At 44.5% G+C, this 21,979-nt stretch overlaps 1 protein-coding gene across 1 annotated transcript; it reads right to left on the reverse strand.

The window, feature by feature from the left end:
• Window positions 1–15,211: 15,211 nt before the first annotated feature.
• On the reverse strand, window positions 15,212–21,764 carry LOC130493586 (zinc finger protein 345-like). Its single transcript, XM_056867387.1, has 3 exons — window positions 20,961–21,764; window positions 20,510–20,630; window positions 15,212–16,386 (listed from the first exon to the last, which is right to left on the reverse strand). The coding sequence occupies exons 1-3, from the start codon at window positions 21,762–21,764 to the stop codon at window positions 15,212–15,214; spliced, it is 2,100 nt and encodes a 699-aa protein (XP_056723365.1).
• Between the last annotated feature and the right edge of the window lie 215 nt (window positions 21,765–21,979).

The following is a 21,979-nucleotide window of genomic DNA, read 5'->3' on the forward strand; positions in this document are numbered from 1 at the left end:
TCACTTCTAGCGACCTGGTCAAGGGAGGGAGCTCTGCACATTTGAACATTAAAACAAAGATACCTTTCCAAACATCTCTCGCCTCCTCCCAAGCAGAAACACTTTTTTTTTTTCCTGGACTGGAACAAGGAAACAGAGACAAGCTCTTATGGTTGCCAGCTCTGTAATGGGAAATTCCTGGAGATTTGGGGGTGAACACACACATGAAGCTGCCTTCTACTGAATCAGACCCTGGGTCCATCAAAGTCAGTATTGTCTACTCCAGTGGTTCCCAACCTTTTTTTGACCAGGGACCACTAGGACTTTTTTGTTCAGCGCAGGGACCCCAAGGTTCAAAATAAAAATTCAGAGAATTTGAAAATAAACTTTAATCATAACTGTTAGTTAAACATTAAACTCAGAATAATTTTTGAATATATATTTTTATAATAGAGAACTTATAATTGAAAATATTAATTTATTATGGGTTTATAACTTTGTTTCACGGACCTTAATTTAGGGGTCCACGGACCCCTGGTTGGGAACCAGTGGTCTACTCAGACCAGCAGCAGCTCTCCAGGGTCTTTCACATCATCTGCTTGCCTAGTCCCTTTAACTGGAGATGCTGGGGATTGAACCTGGGACCTTCTGCATACCAAGCAGATGCTCTACCACTGAGCTACGGCCAGGGTGAATCCTGGGGAGGGTGGGGTTTGGGGAAGGGAGGGACCTCACCAAGGTATAATGCCTTAGAGTTACGGTTGCCAACCTCCAGGTACTAGCTGGAGATCTCCCAGCTATTACAACTGATCTCCAGCCGATAGAGATCAGCTCCCCTGGAGAAAAATGGCCGCTTGGGCCATTGGACTCTATGGCATTGAAGCCCCTCCCCTCCCCTCCCCAAACCCCGCCCTCCTCAGGCTCCGCCCCAAAAATCTCCACGCGTTTCCCACCCGGAGCTGGCAACCCTGCAAAGAGTCCAGCCTCCACCGCAGACCTTTTCTCCAGAGGAACCGATCACTGCTGCCTGGAGATCAGTGGTCATTCCGGGAGATTTCCCGGGCCCAACTGGAGGCTGGCAACCCTGGCCCTGGCGAATGCAGCCTGTTGGTCGCTTTGAATGGGAAAGCGGGATCTGTGCATGAAAGGGGCAAAAATCTGGACGTTTTGCCCTCCCCTCCGACCCACATCTGGCCTTTCCTGGTTCAGAGTTCTTTTTGCAACCCGGGATCATTATTATTATTATTATTATTATTATTATTGCCTCTTTTGCAATCGCTCCCCCCCCCTTTTTCACTCACCTCTCCCTGCAGGGCTTTGCAATGCAAATCAAAAGAGCCTTTTTCCGACCCGTGGAAAGGAAGGGAAGGGGGTTCTCTGGCTCTTATAGCCTTTCTCACATTTTTTCCCCCCTTGGTCTCTCTAGGACTCAGACGTGAACTCAGTGGGTTTAACTGTTACAGGCACCTTGCAATTGCCTTTACTAGCTGAATTTCATTTGTCAAGACTGGAAAACTTGCTGTCCTTTGTGCTCAACATACAGAACATACAGGATCTTGGCAGAGCAGGCAGGCATTTCTGTCTGAACTTTTCCAAATATGTGCAATGTCTGGGGAGAACTGTTTTTTAAAAAAAAAATAGGGCAGAGTGCCTTTTCTTTGTGAAAGCAACCAGCTTCTGTTTCAAGAACATATGCAGAGTGCCTCATTCTGCAGGCACCGTTTTTATGTCGAAAGGAGGCGGGGGTAATGAAAATGCACATGTGTTTTTTTAACTAACCCGATGCTTGCATACTGGGAAGCTGACTCAAGCACATACAAGGGAGCAGGGATTGGGGTGGGGTACGGTGGGGACCAGCAACAGCTTTTTGGAATTGCCACAAATTAGATCATGAATGGAGATCATTGAAATTATTAAAATGGTTAATTCTAGAGCCATCAAGAAGTTTGAAAAGTAGAATCCTAAGAGATTCAGGGAAGCCAATGGACTTTGAAGGGTGGACTTCGCAGCTGTGCTCACCATCGCAACAATTAGTCATTTTGTTTTATCTGATCAATTAATCTCTTAAATAAATCTGTGTATGACCCAAACCACGCTGTTTGTTTTGTTTGAACTAGTATAAGAAGTGCAAGGTGACTTACAGTTTGAAAAAGAAAAGTGACCAATCTCAGAAGGAAAGGCAATCTTTTAATAATTAATAAAGGACATATTTTTCATTCTCTATTACAGCTTAATTTAAAAATGTCTTTCACTGTGGGGAGAAATCAGGAGAAGGGGGGGAAGGACTTGAATGAACTGAGGATAATAGGCCTAAAGTGAAGCTTGGTCTAAAGTGCAGCAGCAGGAAGAGTTGAACTGGAAATTGTTCGGAGGTTTGGTTTTTTTAGCCAGCGTTACTCTCATGCTTTCATTTACACCCTTAAGGACCAGAGTTTTCTTGTTAAAAGGTACACTGAAACTCTCACAGTGCTAAGTTCTGTGCCTGGCATGAAGTTCTGCGTTTGCACAGTGTGATCCCACACACAGCGTAGACAAATGTCCCCCCAAAATCTTTCTCAGAATTTCTACCACGCACCTAGTTTTTCCTTTTCTGCACGTATTATAAAAAGAAAGTCAGAGTGCCTTGTGGGTCTATAGGGGGCTGCCCCTGAAGCCAAAGTCCTGGAAACCTGACGCTGGCTGTTACTGCACTAGGTATTCCCAGCGATGTATCAAGAGTTTGGAAATGTTATAAAAAACATCGCTTTAAAAGGGTTTTTGGATGCCACGGCTAAAAAATGGTTAGAAGACGTCTTCACAGCTAAAGGGGCCAAACAAAGTGCGAAGAGTATTTTTTATAACAGTTTCAGACTCTTAATACATCGCTGGGAATACATAGAAAGTGCGAACAGTATTTTTTATAACAGTTTCAAACTCTTAATACATCGCTGGGAATACACAGAAAGTGCGAACAGTATTTTTTATAACAGTTTCAAACTCTTAATACATCGCTGGGAATACACAGAAAGTGCGAACAGTATTTTTTATAACAGTTTCAAACTCTTAATACATCGCTGGGAATACCTAGTGCGGTAACAGCCACTGTGTATCTATGAGGACTTATTCTGGAGACAGGGCTCATGAAAAATGGCAGAGCGCACATTCGCACCTCACCACAAACCTGTCTGTGAGTGGGGGGGAAGTTGTGATGGGACAGCAACACAGCTTGTTTGCTATGCTTGTGAGCTCCCTACCTCCTACCCTCACACACAGAGAGCTTTTAAAAAGCTCTCTGGTTTGGGAAGCCGGCCAATCCAATTCCCGTGGGCCACAACACCCAAAAGTGGTGTGCCTGGGCAAACTAGAGTTTTTGTTTCTGTCCTTCCCCAAAAAAGGGTTCTAAACCAGGGTTTAAAATTCCAGGAAATGTTTTGACCATACCCCCCTTGACACCAAGGGTGAAAACGCATGGTCGCTTTATCCTCCTTTAATCCCTGTTTCAGCCAGGATTCAGCCTGGATCGAACGCATGCGTTTCACCTAATGCGCATTCGATCCTGGCTAAAACAGGGATTAAAAAAGGATAAAGCGGCCATGCGTTTTCGCCCCAAGAGGCAAGCAATCAAGCTGTGTATGTGCTCCATCACAAACAAATAAAAATTTTTGGGGTTTTTTGGTGACATCTGAGGGAGTTAGTGTTGGGTATTAGAGAGCGAGCTTTGTTACATGTCAGACAGTTAAGGGGTTAATATTGTAACTGACCAAATGGCCAGTTTGTAGTGACCATTGCAATCCTGCTTGAGGGTCACGTATACAACTATTTTGCATGTTCAACTGCTTTCGATTTCTTTGTTAGAACTGAAAGCAGTTGACCACCATTCTTTTTCTTTTTGCTTGACTGCTGAACAGGCAGGATGGAGAGAGGCTCTCCTTTTGCTAAGGGTGCCTACTCGTAAGTAAGCTTAGTGCCTTGCCAAAGGTTTTGGCAAGTATAGGAAACATAGAATGTAGACAGATATTATTTGTTTTGTATCCCAGTGACTTTTTCCCTACCCTGAGTTAGAGTAAAGATTGTTTTACTTCAAGACAAATGCGTCTTGCCTCTTTTGTGCGTGTGTGTGATCTCAATTCTCATAGTTCAAGAGGAACGATCCAATCCCTCTGATTTGGTAGCAGAAAATTTAATATTGGGGTTCCCTTTACAGGAACTGGGGCCCCGATTCCCCAATAAGTGGTAGCTGAGTACGCTTGTTTTTTATTTTGGCTATTGAGATAGGATCACACCGCACTTTTTTTGCTTTTGGGATCTTCACTGGAGACGAAAGGATTTACAAACGCCCAGAGGGAATTTTCCTGTGACGGAGCCAGCAGCCTGGTCTGCAAAGGACGGCAGGAAACACAACCCCGCGCTTGAATCCTGTGAGGAGGAAAGCAGCCCTGAGCCGCTGGAATGAGCAACAATAAGGAAAGTATGAATTCAAAAGGGGCCCAGTCTGTTTCTGTCCCACATATCACCCAAGCCTCATTCCCCGTATGGAAGAGAATGGTGGAAAATGCTTTAACAGCAATTGGGGTGAATCACGTTTTGAATGAAGACCCGCCAGCTGACACAGATAGAGAAGCCCTTAAGAAATTTAAAATTGCAGATGCCCAGGCAATGAATTTGATTGCCAACGCAATTAATCCGGAAGAGACAGCGATAATTTTGAATAATGATACCGCCAGGAAAATGCTTAATGCACTCAATGAGAAATTTGGAACTGTGTCCAAAACCCAGAAAATGATTTTAAAAACTAGACTGTATGCAAATAGAATGTCTGGAGATATGACCCTCTTGCAACACCTTAAGAAAATGCAAGATATGGAATCAGAATTGAAGGCTGTAGGAGGGGAAATCGGTGAAGAGGAGTTTCTCGTACTATTTCTGGGAAGTTTGCATTCTAAATATAACGCTGAAAAAAGGAATCTTTTGGGTAGAGAGGACTTAACCCTTACTAAGCTGGTGACTGCACTTAAACAGTTTGACGCAGACAGGAGCCAAGAGAGGGAATTATCTCGTGGAGTGTCTGTACTGCGTGTAAATGACAAATCCACAATCAGATGCTTCTCATGTGGAAAGCATGGTCACCGGTCGTTTCAATGTGAGAAACGTGAAACAAAGGGAGAAATTCCCCCCCCCCTCTCGCCGGGAAGAAAAGCCCGCCAAATCCTCACAAAGGGAGAGGGATGGAAATGGGAGGCAACAGCCCCAATCATCCACAAGAGGGAGTCCAAGCCAAGGGAAGCCCAGATGGCACAATCACCAGCCAAAGGCTTATCTAGTCTCGAATAAAGCTTCAGCCAAAGATTATTTAAAGCGTGTAAATACATTTGTTCTGGACAGCGGTGCAGATGTACATGTGTCTGGCTTGAGATCAGCTTTTGACTTTCTAGAGCCTTGTGATGAAACATTAGTTATGGCTTGTGGAGGAAGATTTCTATGCACTCAGAAAGGTGAAGTTTCTATTGCAATTCAAAGCTATTGTGGAAATGTAATGCATTTAACCTTACAAGACGTATTCCTAATGCCTAATTCAGATGAAAATTTATTGTCCGTGAATAAACTAGTGGATGCAGACTTTGAAGTGTCTATAAAAAAGGACAAATGTCGCTTATTTGATTCTGAAGGGAGAGAATACCCAGTGCTATCAGTAGGCTCACACTATTGCCTGGAGAATGTTGCAAGTCAATTGGAGGAATATGCTTGTAGTGATTTTGAGAGCAATGTTGATTCTGATGAAAGTGATTTTGATGGAAATGAGGATAATGTTGAGGAAGAATCAAAGTGCCTAGTTGCTTTTAATAAAGGATTGACAGAGCAGAAGGCTGCAGACTGTAACCACAAGGACTGTTTGTACCAATGGCACGTGAAACTAGCTCATAAAAACTTTAAGTCAGTGAAGCAACTGCTGATTGATTGTGGAATGCCAGTTAAGGAATGCTTTAAGGACAAAGAACGTTGTGAAGTGTGTCTCAGAGGAAAGGGAACAGCGCCTAAGCACGTGCAGAGGCCAAGCAGTGTTAAGGCAGAGATTTTGGAAGAAGTGCACTCAGACTTGATTGGCCCACTCAAGGCTTCAGCACGAGGGGCAAAATATGTTCTGCATTTCATAGACAGCGCTTCAAGATTTGCATATGTGTATTTGTTGAAATCAAAGACTGAAGTAGCTGAAAAATTTAAAGCTTATGTTGCCCTGATGAAGAATAAACATGACAGAGGAATACAGTTATTGTACACTGACAATGGAAGTGAGTACATTAATAAAGAAATGAAAGAAATTCTTGAATCTGAAGGAATAGAGCATGCAACCTCAGTTGCATATACCCCTAGGAACAATGGGTTGTCAGAAAGGTTTAACAGAACTCTGATGGAAAGTGCAAGATGCTTAATGCTACAGGCAGGCTTGCCTTACCCCTGCTGGGGAGAATGTGTAAATACAGCAGCTTACCTTTACAACAGGACAATTTCAAGTGCTATCAACATGACTCCATATGAAAGATGGAATGGCAGGAAGCCTAGTCTGAAACACTTGAAAGCATTTGGATCTCGTGTGTTTGCATACATCCCAAAGGAGAAAAGGGGAAAAATGGATCCTACTACAGAACTTGGAATTCTTGTGGGATACCATCCTTTCTCAAAAGGGTACAGGATAATGGACATTAAGACTTACAATTTACAAATATTGAATGCAGTATATATAGATGAAAGAAATGTTATTAATAATCAACAAATTAATAACTTTGATGATCCAGAGGTTTGTGAAGAGGAAACCATAGAGATTCCATTTACAGCATGGGATTGCAATCCACCTGCTCCTGCGGAACAGCAAGAGACTGCAGATTCAAAAGGGGTTGATCCCGGTGCTGATGGAACAGCGGAACCCTCTCAGACCTTAAGGAGATCTACAAGGACTACAAAAGGAATACCAGCAGAGAAACTGAGTCTTTTCACTAGAATTGACAGCCACGTGGAACCCTCAAGTTGGGACGAACTGCAAAAGTTGCCCGATGGGGAGCGGTCAAGATGGCTGAAGGCAATTCAAGAAGAATTAGACTCACTGCAGAAGAATAATACCTGGAAACTAACCAAACTCCCACCAAACAAGAAGACTGTGGGATGTAGATGGGTGTTCAAGGTCAAGAAAAATTCGGATGGAACTGTTGACAAATACAAAGCAAGACTAGTTGCAAAAGGATTTACCCAGAAGTATGGAACTGACTACACAGAAACCTACGCACCTGTGATTAGTCACACGGCTATAAGGACTTTGCTGAGTATAGCCGCCTCCAGGAATAAAGTGGTACTGCAACTCGACGTCAAAACAGCTTTCCTGAATGGCGAATTATCAGAAGAAATATACATGGAACTTCCACCAGGATTAAAGGACTGTGATACTAAAAATCAAGTTTGTAAACTTGAAAAGACTTTATATGGGCTCAAACAGTCAGCAAGAGCATGGAACCACAAACTAACCTCATTATTGAAAGCTCAAGGTTTTGAACAAGGAAATATAGAGAAATGCTTATTCAGAAGGAAGAAGGATGATGGATGGAACTTTGTTTTGGCTTTTGTAGACGATCTTCTGATTTGTTCTGACACTGAAGAAGCTGCAAAAGAAATTGCAAACAAACTGAATGAATCAGTAGAAGTGAAACTACTTGGAGAAGTAAAGAACTATCTTGGAATGGAGATTGAAAGAAACCAAGACAATGGATTTTCAATCAATCAAAGGAACAAGATACTGGAATTTCTGCAATTCATGAATATGAAGGAGTGCAAGACCAAGGACACTCCACTTGACCCTTCATATATGGATCTAGACGAAGGTGAACTATTGCCTAACAATCACAAATACAGAGAAGCTATTGGAAAACTTCTATACTTGAGCAACGTTAGTAGACCGGATATAAGTGCAGCAGTTGGAATCCTAAGTAGAAGGACCAGCACACCTGCAGAACATGATTGGAATGCAATCAAACACCTCACACAATACTTAAAGAAAACTATTGATTTGAAGTTGAAGATAACTCCAAATACTGAGCTGAAACTGATAGGATACATGGATGCTAGTCTAGGTGGTACTAGAACAGTCAGCAAATCTACAAGTGGATATCTGTTCTACTTTGGAGAAAACCTAATCTCCTGGACCAGCCAGAAACAGCAAGTTGTGTCAACATCCTCAACTGAAGCAGAATGCATAGCAGCCAAGTGCGCATGTACAGAGCTGGAAGAGATAATTGAACTGCTACGCGACTTTGGATTAGATGAACTGACACCTGCTACAATGTTTGAGGACAATCAATCGTGTATAGCACTACTGAATGGCGAGAACTCTAAGAAAGGGAAGAAACTTCTTCGACTCAAAATGGACTCAGTAAAGGACAAACAAGAAAGAGGTCTCGTAGTAGTGAAGTACTGTGAAAGTAAAGAGATGGTGGCCGATATCCTGACGAAGCCACTGCCCAGACAACAGTTTGAATACTTGCGTGATGCATTGTGTTTATATGTCTGAATGTAACTAAACCTCGAAAAGGGGATTGTTGGGTATTAGAGAGCGAGCTTTGTTACATGTCAGACAGTTAAGGGGTTAATATTGTAACTGACCAAATGGCCAGTTTGTAGTGACCATTGCAATCGTGCTTGAGGGTCACGTATACAACTATTTTGCATGTTCAACTGCTTTCGATTTCTTTGTTAGAACTGAAAGCAGTTGACCACCATTCTTTTTCTTTTTGCTTGACTGCTGAACAGGCAGGATGGAGAGAGGCTCTCCTTTTGCTAAGGGTGCCTACTCGTAAGTAAGCTTAGTGCCTTGCCAAAGGTTTTGGCAAGTATAGGAAACATAGAATGTAGACAGATATTATTTGTTTTGTATCCCAGTGACTTTTTCCCTACCCTGAGTTAGAGTAAAGATTGTTTTACTTCAAGACAAATGCGTCTTGCCTCTTTTGTGCATGTGTGTGATCTCAATTCTCATAGTTCAAGAGGAACGATCCAATCCCTCTGATTTGGTAGCAGAAAATTTAATATTGGGGTTCCCTTTACAGGAACTGGGGCCCCGATTCCCCAATAGTTAGCGCTGTCAATAGGGTTGCCGGGTCCCTCTTTACCACCCGAGGGAGGTTTTTGGTGCGGAGCCTGAGGAGGGCTGGGTTTGGGGAGTGACTTCAATGCCATAGAGTCCATTTGCCAAAGTGGCCATTTTTCTCCAAGTGAACTGATCTCTATCGGCTGGAGATGAGTGGTAATAGCAGGAGATCTCCAGCTAGCACCTGGGGGGGTGGCAACCCTAGGTACCATTCTAATAATAATTGTGTGCTATCACGTCACAACTGACTCATGGCAACCCCAGGACCAAGGGGGTTTCCAAGGCAAAGAGATGATGTGGTTTGCTAATAGCAGATCTCCAGCTATTACCAGGATGAGTCCTGGATATGTCTCAGAGCTCCAGATCAGTTTCCCTGGAGAAAATGGCTGCTCTGGCGTGTGAATAATATGGCATTATAACCCTCAGGTCCCTCCCCTCCCCAGATCTTGCTTTCCCTAGGCTTCGCCCTCGAATATCCAGGAGTATCCCAACCCAGAATTGGCAACCCTAGAGTGGCCTTGAACTTTGGCATCTGTACTCTACACACTAGGCTGTGGTCATCTGGGATCGGCAAAAATCTTTTGGGGTAGGCAGCTAGGCTACATAACAATATTAAACCTGCTAAACGAGACCTGAATTTGACTGGTGCAACATAAGAGGGTCCTCGTTTTGTTTTGAACCTCTCTCCTACCCGGTGCTTGATTTAAAAAAATTAGGATTGCGGAAGCATAGTACACTCTAAAGTCACATAAACCCTGCCTTATTTGCAGGGGAGGTTTTTGCATGTGTGTACCTGAGAGCACAATTAATTAATTAGCATGGGAGGAAATATTTTCCCTTGAATCTCCTAATTAACTCCCCTAGGGACTCAGCTTCAGACTAGTCAGAGCCCTTAAAAGTGTAGCTGTAGGGTCGACATGCTGGTGTCTGGCAGAACAGCCAGATTCGGGTCCAGTTGCACATTGGAGACAGATAAGATTTCCGGAGTATAAGCTTTTTTAGAGACAAAGCTCCCTTCGTCAGACTCTGGAAAGCTCATACGCTGAAAATCGTGTTGGTCTCTAAGGTGCTACTGGACTCAAATCTGGCTCCAGAAGGCCCCAGGTTCAATCCCCAGCATCTCCAGTTAAAGGGACTAGGCAAGTAGGTGATGTGAAAGACTTTAGCCTGAGACCCTGGAGAGCCGCTGCCTGCATGAGTAGACAGTACTGACTTTGATGGACCAAGGGTCTGATTCAGTAGAAGGCAGCTTCATGTGTTTAAAATGTATAGCATGTTAGACAGATGTGTGTGAGAATTAGGGCTGATTTATACCTCACAAGGCAACATCCCTCAATCCTTATTTCCTTCCTTCAGAAGAATATCAGCTGCTGTGGGACTCAAACTGGACAGTTTTCTGTCACTCAATTTTCCTCCCCACAGCTGATCATTGTGTTGACACTCAGTACGTCTCAGAGTTAAATAAGCATGCTTGGTGCTCACTGGGTTATGGGGGAAGGTGTGCATCTTTTAAAAATAAATTCCCATATTAGTAATTTTCTGCACATCTGGGCAGTCCCTGAAGTATGCAGAACCCCTTATCTTGTCTGCGGGTAGCCCCCGTTCATTGCCCTAACAGCAGGCCTTCGCCTTTCGTTATCAGAAAGAAAGAGGACGTTTTGAGCCTCATGTCACGCCAGAAGCCAGATCGTGTGGGTTCTCCGACTTAAGGTCCCTAGAGACAGACCAACACCAGGCAGCCAGCTCTGCCCTGCTAATGAGGGAAAGTTTGAAGGGCCAAGCGCCTTGTATTTATACCAGACCATTCTAGAGACCTCATGATGCCGGCCCAATAGGGTTGCCAGGTCCCCCTTTGCCACCAGTGGGAGGCAACCCTGACATAGCCTCATGCACAGAAAAAGGATGTGGAGTATCAGATGCTGTGATTGGGCCGCAGGGTTGCCAACCTCCAGGTACTAGCTGGAGATCTCCTGCTATCACAACTGATCTGCAGCCGACAGAGATCAGTTCCCCTGGAGAAAATGGCTGCTTTGGCAATTGGACTCTATGGCACTGAAGTCCCTCCCCTCCTAAAACCCCGTCCTCCTCAGGCTCCGCCCCAAAAACCTCCCGCAGGTGGCGAAGAGGGACCTGGCAACCCTGGTGGGTCCAGAGGCAGGCAAAATGTGGATGCTGGGGAGAAAGCCAGGGGTGTGACTCGAGGACTACGGAGGGTCCAGGGTCCACAGGGCCGTTCAAAGTACAAAAGCGGCACAAGCAGAAAGTAATAAAGTGCATGCAGAAGAGATAAGAGAAAGACAAAACCACAGACTTCAGTTTAAGTTACATATACATATATATATATATACATACATATATGCACATATATAGAAAGAAGAAAAACGGAGAGAGACAGACAGAAAGGAAGAGTAATGTTAGGGAATTAAGTATGCGGATAACATTCCAGAAAACATTTATCCAATTTAGAGACGCGGGACACAGAAGCGGAGAGGTGATAAGTCGGTTTCTCCCAAAACACACAGAAAAACACAGCATGGCCCTAAGCAAGTTTACTCAGAAGTAAGTGCGCCTCGGTTTGCAGGCCTGTCCAGCGCCTGCTTACCTTGAAATGAGTTCAGCGGGGCTTATTCTCACATCAGGATTGTAGCCTCTTTGGAGGAAAACCTAGGCGGGCCGCACTCCAAAGTAAATCCCAACCAAGTCAATGTTATTTACATCGGAGTAAATCTGGCTAGGGTCAGGCCGAAAATCATGGATCCAAGATATTATAGGCGGAGGCATCAACACACTTCCAAGTTTCATTTACAACCAGGTTATAAACTGAAACTTCTTCAGACGTCCAACAAAAATCAGATGAATCCAATTTAACGACATAAAATCAAAACATCTCTTCACGTTCTTTTAAAAAATATATATAGACCCATAGAGGAAGACTTCTTAATCGTGATCACTGTCAGATTTTATGCTGAGGTTGGGTACTCTGTTGCAGCTCACCCCCACCAGTCACTGCTACACAAACCTTTTTGGGGGAAGGGGTTTTTTGTTTTAAAAAACATCATTTCTTCTTGCGAGAAGCCACCTTCGCTACCTGGATTCCCATTTCCCAGCCATCTCATACCTATTTCTTTAAAAGAGCTGTCATTCCCTCGGCCAATTTTTTCTTTGAACAACTCACTATGGACAGCTCTTTTTTTTTATGGAGCCCAGAAAATGTTGACTTAAGGAACAGGGGTCACTTGAGGGTTTAAGACATATACATGGGGGTGGGTGGTAGGTATAGGGAAGCCAGGCCGAAATGCGTATGGTCTGTGTGGTTTAAGTTTATCAACCTTATGAGTTGCCATTGTGCCTTGTTTTGCCATTTTTATGTTTTTAACCGAGATATAAGCACCTTAAAATAAAAAATATTTTTCTATTATATAATTTTACCTTTTCTACCCAACCTTGGGTACCCAGAAGACCCAAAAGCGGCATCACCACATTGAATGATGCTCTGGGAATCCCCTCATATTTACCATAGAGATTGGGGGAATTCCAAGAGCGTCGTTCAACATTGTGACATCGCTCCTGGGTCTTCACTTGGAAGTGACATCATCACATCACTCCTCTTCCCTACAATCCCAAGGCTCCTGGGATTGCCTGGCCCATATCTGGCAACCCTAGGTGGGAGCTACAATAAGCTGCAGTGAGATGACTTGTTTTAATTCCCTTTCTTCTCTGTGCTTTCTTTAAAGATGGGTCCAGCTTGAAAAAGGGGATGATTGTGAAATGTTTTTTTTTATTCAAGCCCACCTGCAAAGCCTCCCTTCAATTTATACATCATCATTTATAAAAAAAACTATGATAATAAATTGCAGAGGAGACAGTTGAGTCAAACAGGCTCCTGCTGGGATTCTTTGATGGACAACGCAGCCCCGAGCTCTCAGGTGGGCCCTTGCAGCTTGGCAGGAAACGGCGCCAGAACTCACTGCCCTTGCTTGCAATAACACTAGGAGAGACTGTCAAGCATGCGCACAAGCTGCATAGTCCCATAGGCTGTCGTCTCCTTCTTAGCGGGGCTGAATCGGAACAAGCAAAATGGATGCACCGTGCAAGATGAGGGGGTGATATCTGCAGCCCCCTTACATTTGCTGGTAAACTGAGACCCCTGGCAGATGACAATGTAGCTGCGAAGAGTGTAATAAAACTGGGGCCATCCAGAGCAAATGGGGACATTTGGGAGGTTGATGGTTTAGCTGCAGCAGAGGTAATAATATCAGAACCATCCTGGGAAAATGGGGACTGTTGGAAGGCACGGGGCATGTTCTAGGACACGGAAGTGCTGGCTACACATCCTGCTTCACCGATAAACCGCATGAATTGAAGACATCATTTACAATTCATTCAACTCTCTCTCTCTCTCTCTCTCTCTCTCTTTGTGGCTGCATATTGCATAGGAATATGGGAAGTGGAAGAAGAAAGTTCCCCCATATAATGTCTAATTGTCACTGCCCTCCTTATCACCTGTGCTGGAGCTGTACCATTTCACAGTACAGATGAGGGACTCACAAAACAGGAATGTACCCCACACACAGAAAATCAGTACTTGAGGGGAAAGGATCGTCCTGCCATCCTAATTTTCAATGAGGAAAGGATTATACAGATAGAGAAGCCTTTACTCATGTCAGCCCTCACCTTCAGCCTGAAACAGCCCAAACCAGATACGTGTTTACAACTTCAATGAAAGCTACGCCTGAGGAACTTCAGGGGCCCCTGGAATGTTAATTTGATAACTGCTGATAGGGTATATAATTAGAAAGGAGGGGAGAACCAAAGTCAATTCTTTTTATCTTCCGTTGATTCGCTGCATTGAAATTTAACTGTTTGAGATGAGGCCAAATTTAACATTTTTTCGACATATTTTGATTATCAAACATGAATATTGTATATAACTCCCTGCCCCAGGATGTGGTGATGGCTGCCAGCTTGGAGGGCTTTAAGAGGGGAGTGGACATATTCATGGAGGAGAGGGGTATTCATGGCTGTTAGTTAGAATGGATATTAGTCATGCTGCATACCTATTCTCTCTAGTATCAGAGGAGCATGCCTATTATTTTGGGTGCGGTGGAGCACAGGCAGGATGGTGCTGCTGCACTCGTCTTGTTAGTGGCTTCCTAGGGGCACCTGGTTGGCTACTGTGTGAACAGACTGCTGGACTTGATGGGCCTTGGTCTGATCCAGCAGGGCCTTTCTTATGTTCTTATTGTATATTTAGAGTTTCTAATCCTTCAAAAACAAACAAAAAAACAAACAGGGTGAGGTAAGGGTTAACATGGCCCGTACAGGCAGAACTGGGCTTCATGATAAGCATTTCCTTATTAAGAAGGTAACATGGGAATTGGCCCTAGCTTGCAGATAGTTTTGGTCAAACCCTCCTTCGTATACATTGCCTAATGACCAATAATGCTGCCCACTTCATTTGCCTTCCAGTCTTATGTTTTAAAGTTTCATTCTCACATGAATGTTCAGATCTTAGTAAATGCTGTACTCAGACTAAAGCATTTCTCCTCACAAGCATTTAGGGGCTTCCAGGCTGTGTAGATTTCTCTGGAGTTTTAGAACATCAGGTAACCATTTCTAGGTTTCCTCACTGTCCGAATTTTTCAATAGATCTTGTGTCTCCTGAATGGGCTTTCCCGCATACCCTAAAGGTTGAACTGTGCCCCCCGAACTATTTTCAGTCTGAGCACTGATATGGCTTCTGTCCTTTTCGATGTCTCTACCAGGCCATAAGGCTTGAACGCCAACCAAAGTTTTAAACACACATGGCTTCCCTCCAGTGTGAATTCTGTTCTGGTGACAGAAGGAATGGATCCTTTCCCTCATGGTTATGTTCCTACGTTACATTATTTCTTTTCTTTCATATGCCCTACAAGCTGAACGCTCACTGAAGTTTTCTCAGCAAACCATTGCATGAACGTGAGTTCTCTCTATTGTGGATTTTCACATGCACACTAAGCTTGGAGCCATCAGTGAAACTTTTCTGATGCCCTTTTCTGAGCATAGATAAGATTTCTCTCCAGTATGGATCATTTCACAGCACCCAAGTTCTTTAGCACTATAGAAACTTCCCCATATTCCAACCAACTAGTAGAAATCTCTTCCGATGTGAATTTTTTCGTGTGCTGTAAGTGTTCCTTTCTGACGGAAACTTTTCCCACATGTTGAACAATTATACGGTTTCTCTCCAGTGTGAATTCTCTCATGCGAAATAAGGTTGGAACCGGTACTAAATCTCTTCTGACACACTGAGCATTGATATGGTTTATCTCCAGCATGAATTCTCTCATGCGCAATGAGGTTGGAACCGCTAGCAAAACTTTTATCACATATGGAGCACTGATGGGGTTTCTCTCCAGTGTGAATTTTTTCATGTGTTCTCAGATTTCCCTTCTGATGGAAACTTTTTCCACACTTTGTACACTTGTAAGGTTTCTCTCCAGCATGAATTCGCTGATGCGCAATAAGGTTGGATCCAGAACCAAAACTTTTTAGACACACTGAACATTCATATGGTCTCTCTCCAGCATGAATTCTCTCATGTGCAATAAGATTAGAGACACTCGCAAAACATTTCTGACATACAGAACACTGATGTGGTTTCTCGCCAGTGTGGATTTTTTCATGTGTTCGAAGGTTTCCCTTCTGATGGAAACGTTTCCCACATTTTGAACACTTGTAAGGTTTCTCTCCTGTATGAATTCTCTCGTGTACAATAAGGTTGGAGCCACTAGCGAAACTCTTCCCGCATACAGAACACCGAAACGGTTTGTCTCCGGCATGAATTCGCTCATGCGCAATAAGGTTGGAGCCACTAGCAAAACTTTTCTCGCAAATAGAACATTTGTGTGGTTTCTCTCCGGTGTGAATTTTTTCATGCGTTGAAAGGTTTCCCTTCTGGCGGAAACCCTTTCCACATACTGAACATTTATATGGCTTTTCGTCAGTGTGAGTTCTCTCGTGAACTCTAAGGTCGGAGCTTCTTCTGAAACTTTTCCCACACTGACAAATGTGGAGTTTTAGGCTATCCTTGGTGTCTTCCTGATTAAAATCACCTTCGCCAATAAGAATAGGTGCATCCATGCTCTTCCCAGGTTCAGGTCTCTGCTCACCCTCTGGTCCCTCCTGACTCCCAAGCTCAGTTCCCTCCTTGCAATATTGGTAGGTGCTGTCCGTTTTTGGCAATGCTTCATCTGGAGCCACCTGCTCCGAGTGAGTTTGATGTATATTATCCACTTCGCTCACAAGCACCTGCCCAGCACCTGGAGGAACAAACAAGAGTCACATGTCCTATTCTGGACAATTTCCCCAACACACAATCAAATAAGAAACCTAGGAGGAAGGTGTAAAAGTAGAGTGCGCCTCTGAACATGTGCAGCCTGTCATTCTCTTAACATTGTTGGAGTTGAATCAGGGGGATCTGGATTCAAATCTCATGACTGGCCATGAAGCTCGCTGGCTGATTTTGTGTGTCAGTGGGGGTTACAGCACTTGTATTCCCAGCGATGTATTAAGAGTTTGAAAACATTATAAAAAATACTGTTCGCACTTTGTTTGGCCCCTTTAGCTGCGAAGACGTTTTCCAACCATTTATAAGCTGTAGTATCCAAAAACCCTTTTAAAGCGATGGGGGTTACCGCACTTTGTATTCCCAGCGATGTATTAAGAGTTTGAAAATGTTATAAAAAATATCGCTTTAAAAGGGTTTTTGGATACCACGGCTTATAAATGGTTGGAAGACGTCTTCACAGCTAAAGGGGCCAAACAAAGTGCGAACAGTTTTTTTTATAACGTTTTCAAACTCCTAATACATTGCTGGGAATACAAGTGCGGTAACCCATGATGTTTTTTATAACATTTTCAAACTCTTAATACATCGCTGGGAATACGAAGTGCGGTAATCCCCATTCTCTCTCAATGTAGCCTACTTCACACTGTTGTTGTGAGGATTAAATGGGAATCACTCTCTGACAGGATACTCTGAACTCCTCGGAAACAAGGTAGGATATGAAGGTAGCCACTTAAAATTGAGCTGTGGCTCTTTCTTCACCAGGCTCAGGGCCTTCCAGAGCAAATAAGATCACCCATCTGTGTATCATGTAATGTACAGACTCATGCAACCTCAATCTACATTAGGGCCATGCAGGGGGGGAATACAATATTTTAAACCCTTCAGTGTTCACTCAGTTTCTCTAATTGAAAGGTTGTGCTGAACCAGGCTCTCCACTTTGATAGTATTTTAACATATTGTCAGCACAGCCAGGAAACAAGTTTTGAACCAAAAACTGAGCACAGATTGTAAAGCTAAACCCCTCTCCCTTTTCTGCAGAGCCCAGAAGCAAACTGAGGCTGCATCAGCCTGCAATTGGCATTTTTATAAACTAACAGATATGTGCCTTTTTTTCATGCCCATAGTCTTCTTCTCTTTCAGGATTCAGTTTATCTCAGATTCTTCATCACTATCACAATTTTACTCCCTACACCCTCCATTTTCTCTGCAGGTTCTCTCCTCTCAAGATCTCATGACTGCTTTGTTCACTCAGAACCAACAGGAATTTTGTAAGCAGTCTTCACGTAACGCAGGAATCAGAGAACAGGAAGTCCTCTTGAACACCTGGCTCTTGCACCAAGTGAACCAGAGAGCGCAGGAATGAGGGGACACCGTTTTAGAAGCGAGCCCTCACCTAGCGAGGTGCCCATCTTCTTCACCTGTACAGGAAAGGTGCCTTGACCAGGAAGGGGGGAACAAATAAAGAGACATAATGTGGGTGCGGGCATGAATGTGTACAATGGCCAGAGAAAAAAGTATGCATTCGGAGCCTAGTTCTCCCCACTTGCCAGTTTCCATCAGACCACAAAAGGGAAGGGAAGGCCTCTGTTACCAACCACAAGAAAATAGGTCCCAGCACAGTTCTGCCACTTTTTTGCCCAACCTACATGAACAAGGAGGGAAGATCAGCCTGGCCCAATTGGACATAAATTGTCTCAAACAGATCTCCCTCCCCTGCCTTCTCCCTCCACTTCCCCTTTCCCTCACGTTTCGTCTTTTCATTTTACAAGCCTGAAGGCAGGGACCCCGTCTCTCTTTATTGACGAGACTGGCTTTGGCCGACGCTAGGCTGAAAAGCAGGCTACAACTACAACGAACAAACCAAAACACATCTTTGTGGGAGCCTGAACTATTCCCACCCCACCTGTGAGAAACAGGCAGGGGCTGTGTGCTTCATTGCAGAATTCTGTTGTTAATTATACACCAGAGTGCTGATTCACGTTTCACACTGCTTTCATTGTTGTTCAGAGCCTGCTAACTAACAGCAACTGCGAGAGTCTTCAGTCAAGACTCCACACAGCTTACTGGAAGCCTCGAAAAATGGGGGGGGGGATGCTCGCAATGAATATTTACTTCCGCCGGGAAATTTGGCCAAAAAAACACACACCCTCGACCAAAGTCAGCCATTGCTCTTGAAGAGCAGGGCAACTTGGATTTGCAGTGGATGTTACGCTGAAGCCCTGCAGCCTGGCTGTATTTATGGGGAGAATAAAATTTTATGGCGGTAACCACAGCAACGGGGGAAGGACTGCATTGCCGGGAGAAGCTGTGAAAACTCGCTGCCCTCGGCTTGTACTCGAACAAACCCAGTTTTTATGCTTTGAGTTGTGTGGCCTTCCTACGTCCCAGCTCCCGTGCATGTTTATTCACTCTACTCAGTGAGTTTTACTCCCAGGTAAGAGTGCACTGGATTGCATCTGGAGGTGTCTGCGGGACTGCACAAGAAAGATATGGAGGTAACACCTCCCGCCTCTTTTTTGTCGGTCTTCTTCCATCCCTGAAATCTGCGGTTCAGAGGTAGACTGCTATTAAAGCTGGAGGTTCCATAGCTGTCATGGCTGTCATGTACTTTTCCCACCCCAAAAGCATGAATTCTTGGATCACCAAAGCAAACCAATGATGGAGTTAAGATAAAACTGCCTAGAAATTCACTCATGTTCCCTTAACATCTGTGCAGTATAACCATTTTATAGACATTAGCAATGCTCACTTACCAAAGTGCCCCTCCATAGCCTGTCTTCAGAGATATACTGCCTAAGAACATGGAGGCTCCATTCAATTTTCAGGCCTCACAGCCCTTAATGGACTACTACACTATGAGTTTGACTAAGCCCCTTTTAAAGCCATATATGCCAATGGCCGTCACGGCAACCGGTGGCAGGGAGTTCCGCAAGTTAATTATGCATTGTGGGAAGAAGTACTTCCTTTTCTCTCTCCTGAATCTACAGCTCACAAATTTCATTTGGTGCCCCCAAGGTTTAGCATTACAGGAGAGGGTGAATAATCCCTCTCTCTGTTCACTTTTTCCTGCACTAAAAGAAATTTTATAAACCGCTATCATTTCCCTCTTTTGATTGTCTTTTTTTCTAAATTACCTTGGTAATTACATGGGCTATCACCTAAACGTCATCTCTGTGGTGAAAGTACACAGAAATAAGTTCAGGTCATGAACAGATACAAGGCATGCTTAATTATGAAGCTCAGCGAGTGACCTGGGGCCTTGTCACTACCGACGCGATCACATCACTTCTGATTTACACCTGGAAGCACCGCATTGCAATGAGCCTTTTACCACTCAACTGGGAGTTTGAGTGGTAAAACTGGGAGTTTGAGTGGTAAAACTGGGAGTTTGAGTGGTAAAACTGGGAGTTTGAGTGGTAAAAGGCCTGTTGCGATGTGGCGCTTCTGAGTGTAAACCAGAAGTGATGTGATTGCATCAGTGCGGCCACGCGCACACGCGATTCTTGCTTCCAAGCCGGGCACTGGATTGGCGGGCAACTGCCCACCAATCTAAGCGACATGGCAACCCTACTGTGTTGCACTCATATACCAATCTGCCTCTTGAGAGGAAATGTTCAAGAAGCCTACCCAACCAATGACCTTGGATCATCCTAGGATATGCATGCCATACCTCTTCAAATCAATAAATCCCACCAAGTAAAGTAGAAGTCTAAGGGACAAACTAGATATCAGGCCGTCCACGGGTCCAACTTGTAGACAATACCATTTTTAAGTGATTTTAAAAATGATGTAAGGGCCTGAACCTGATCAGGCTCACAGCGGGGCAGGCTGAGGTGCTCTTATCTAAACCCCCTTGTACCTTTTCAAGAGCCTAAACGGACGCACCCCACCCCATACAACAGTATAAGGAGAATACAAGAGACTCCAAGAATACAGAAACTGATGGTCGTGGATCCTGGCCAATCATCTTCAAGCTTTGGAGACTGATGTCCCACCTCTAACCCAACTGGCAACACGAGGCTTGCTTATTTATTTATTTATTTATTTGTCTATCTATCTCTTTCTTTTTAAAAAATACCACAGCATAGCCTTACCTGTGGACTTCTCAGCTCCTTCCCAGTCCGGCGTCGCATCCACATCAATCCATGTATCTGTTGGTGGAATCTCATCGCCCTCGGCAGGATTCACAGCCACCCCCTCCCAAGAATTCGGCACCTAAAACAGTAGTGGGAAATCCCAATTAAGTGGGATGGAACGAGTTTTGGTTTTCCTCCCTAGAGGGGTGGATTCCTACAATCAGCTGATTCCCCACAGACATTTTTGTCCCCCACTGTTCCTTTTCTGTCTCTACTGTTGCCCGGATTTGCTGTAAAAACCCTGATGGAAGATACTGTGGTGGCAACGCAGCATGCCAGACATAACCTCCTGGATTTTCATCACTCCAAGGATGTAAAAATTGGGGAATCAAAGATTGTCTGACTCCAGCTTCAGTCTCTTTGAAGGAAACTTGGACCCCTTTGAAATATCAGTATCAAAACCTCTTACCTCCTCTTTCAGCTTAACAACTTCTTTCTGCTTCAACAGAAATTCTTCTGCCAGGGCCACCGCCTGGATGCAGGTCTCTGGGCCGCATCCCCTAACCCAGCTCTGCATTTCCTGGGGCAGGACAGTCAGGAACTGCTCAAGGATCAGCAGCTCCAAGATCTCCTCCTTTGAGTGCCTCTCCGCTTTCAGCCACTGACGGCAAAGTTGCTGAAGTCTACTATAAACCGCTCTGGGCCCCTCTGATTCTTGGTAGCAGAGCTGTCTGAAGCGCTGACGCCGCTTCTCCCTTGCGATGGCCGCTGCTTGCAAGATGGCTGCCTTCACCTTCCCGTAGTCCTCTATGTCTCGGACGCTGAGGTTGCTGAAGGCCTGCTCGGCTTCTCCGCTGAGGGCCGGCAGGAGAAAGGTCACCCACTTTTCTTGAGGCCATCGGCACGCCATCGCAACTTGCTCAAAGGAGGCCAGGAAAGCTTTCGCATCGTCCCACGGGGTGAGCTCTTCAGACATCAGTGGGGTCCCCCACCCTGTGTGAGGGACCTGCAGCGATCCCAAGAATTCCTGCCACTGGACTTCCCAGAGCTGTGGCTCCCCTTCTTCTGGTTCCATTTTAATATATGGTGTGGGGATTGTCTTCATCTCCCCAATGCTCCCTACGTGTATGATCTTTGGGGCTTTGGTTCCCTCCATCTCCGAACACAGCCTGAATGCCTCTAGATTCTCCTCCTCCTTCACCAGCAGAGGGAGCGCTCCTGCCCGTTCCTCCACAGACATGTTCACCTCCAAATCCACAATCAAGTTCTCCATCAAAGACGTAAAACTCCAGGAAAGGGAAATTCTGGGGGACCCTCTGGGGCTGTTTCCTTGGGCCAAGCCCTTATTGTAGGTTACCCGCCTGCTACAGCCAATCCGGGTGTTTCCAAATGACTACGCAGGTTTCTCTACAAAAAGAGAAAGTCCAAGTTAATGAAGACACACACAAATGTGGAAGATCAAAGAAGGCAGAAACATCAGACTTAAGA

This window comes from Euleptes europaea, chromosome 1 (assembly GCF_029931775.1).
Source record: "Euleptes europaea isolate rEulEur1 chromosome 1, rEulEur1.hap1, whole genome shotgun sequence".
Taxonomy (NCBI): Eukaryota; Metazoa; Chordata; class Lepidosauria; order Squamata; family Sphaerodactylidae; genus Euleptes; species Euleptes europaea.

What these genes read in the sequence shown, in the direction of transcription:
- LOC130493586 (XM_056867387.1), bottom strand. Translation starts at nt 21,764, where the DNA reads ATGGAGAACTTGATTGTGGATTTGGAGGTGAACATGTCTGTGGAGGAA. An exon ending in TTGTTAAGCTGAAAGAGGAG is followed by an intron (nt 20,631 to 20,960) that starts GTAAGAGGTTTT and finishes CTACTGTTTTAG; the next exon opens with GTGCCGAATTCTTGGGAGGG. An exon ending in AGGAGCTGAGAAGTCCACAG is followed by an intron (nt 16,387 to 20,509) that starts GTAAGGCTATGC and finishes TTGTTCCTCCAG; the next exon opens with GTGCTGGGCAGGTGCTTGTG.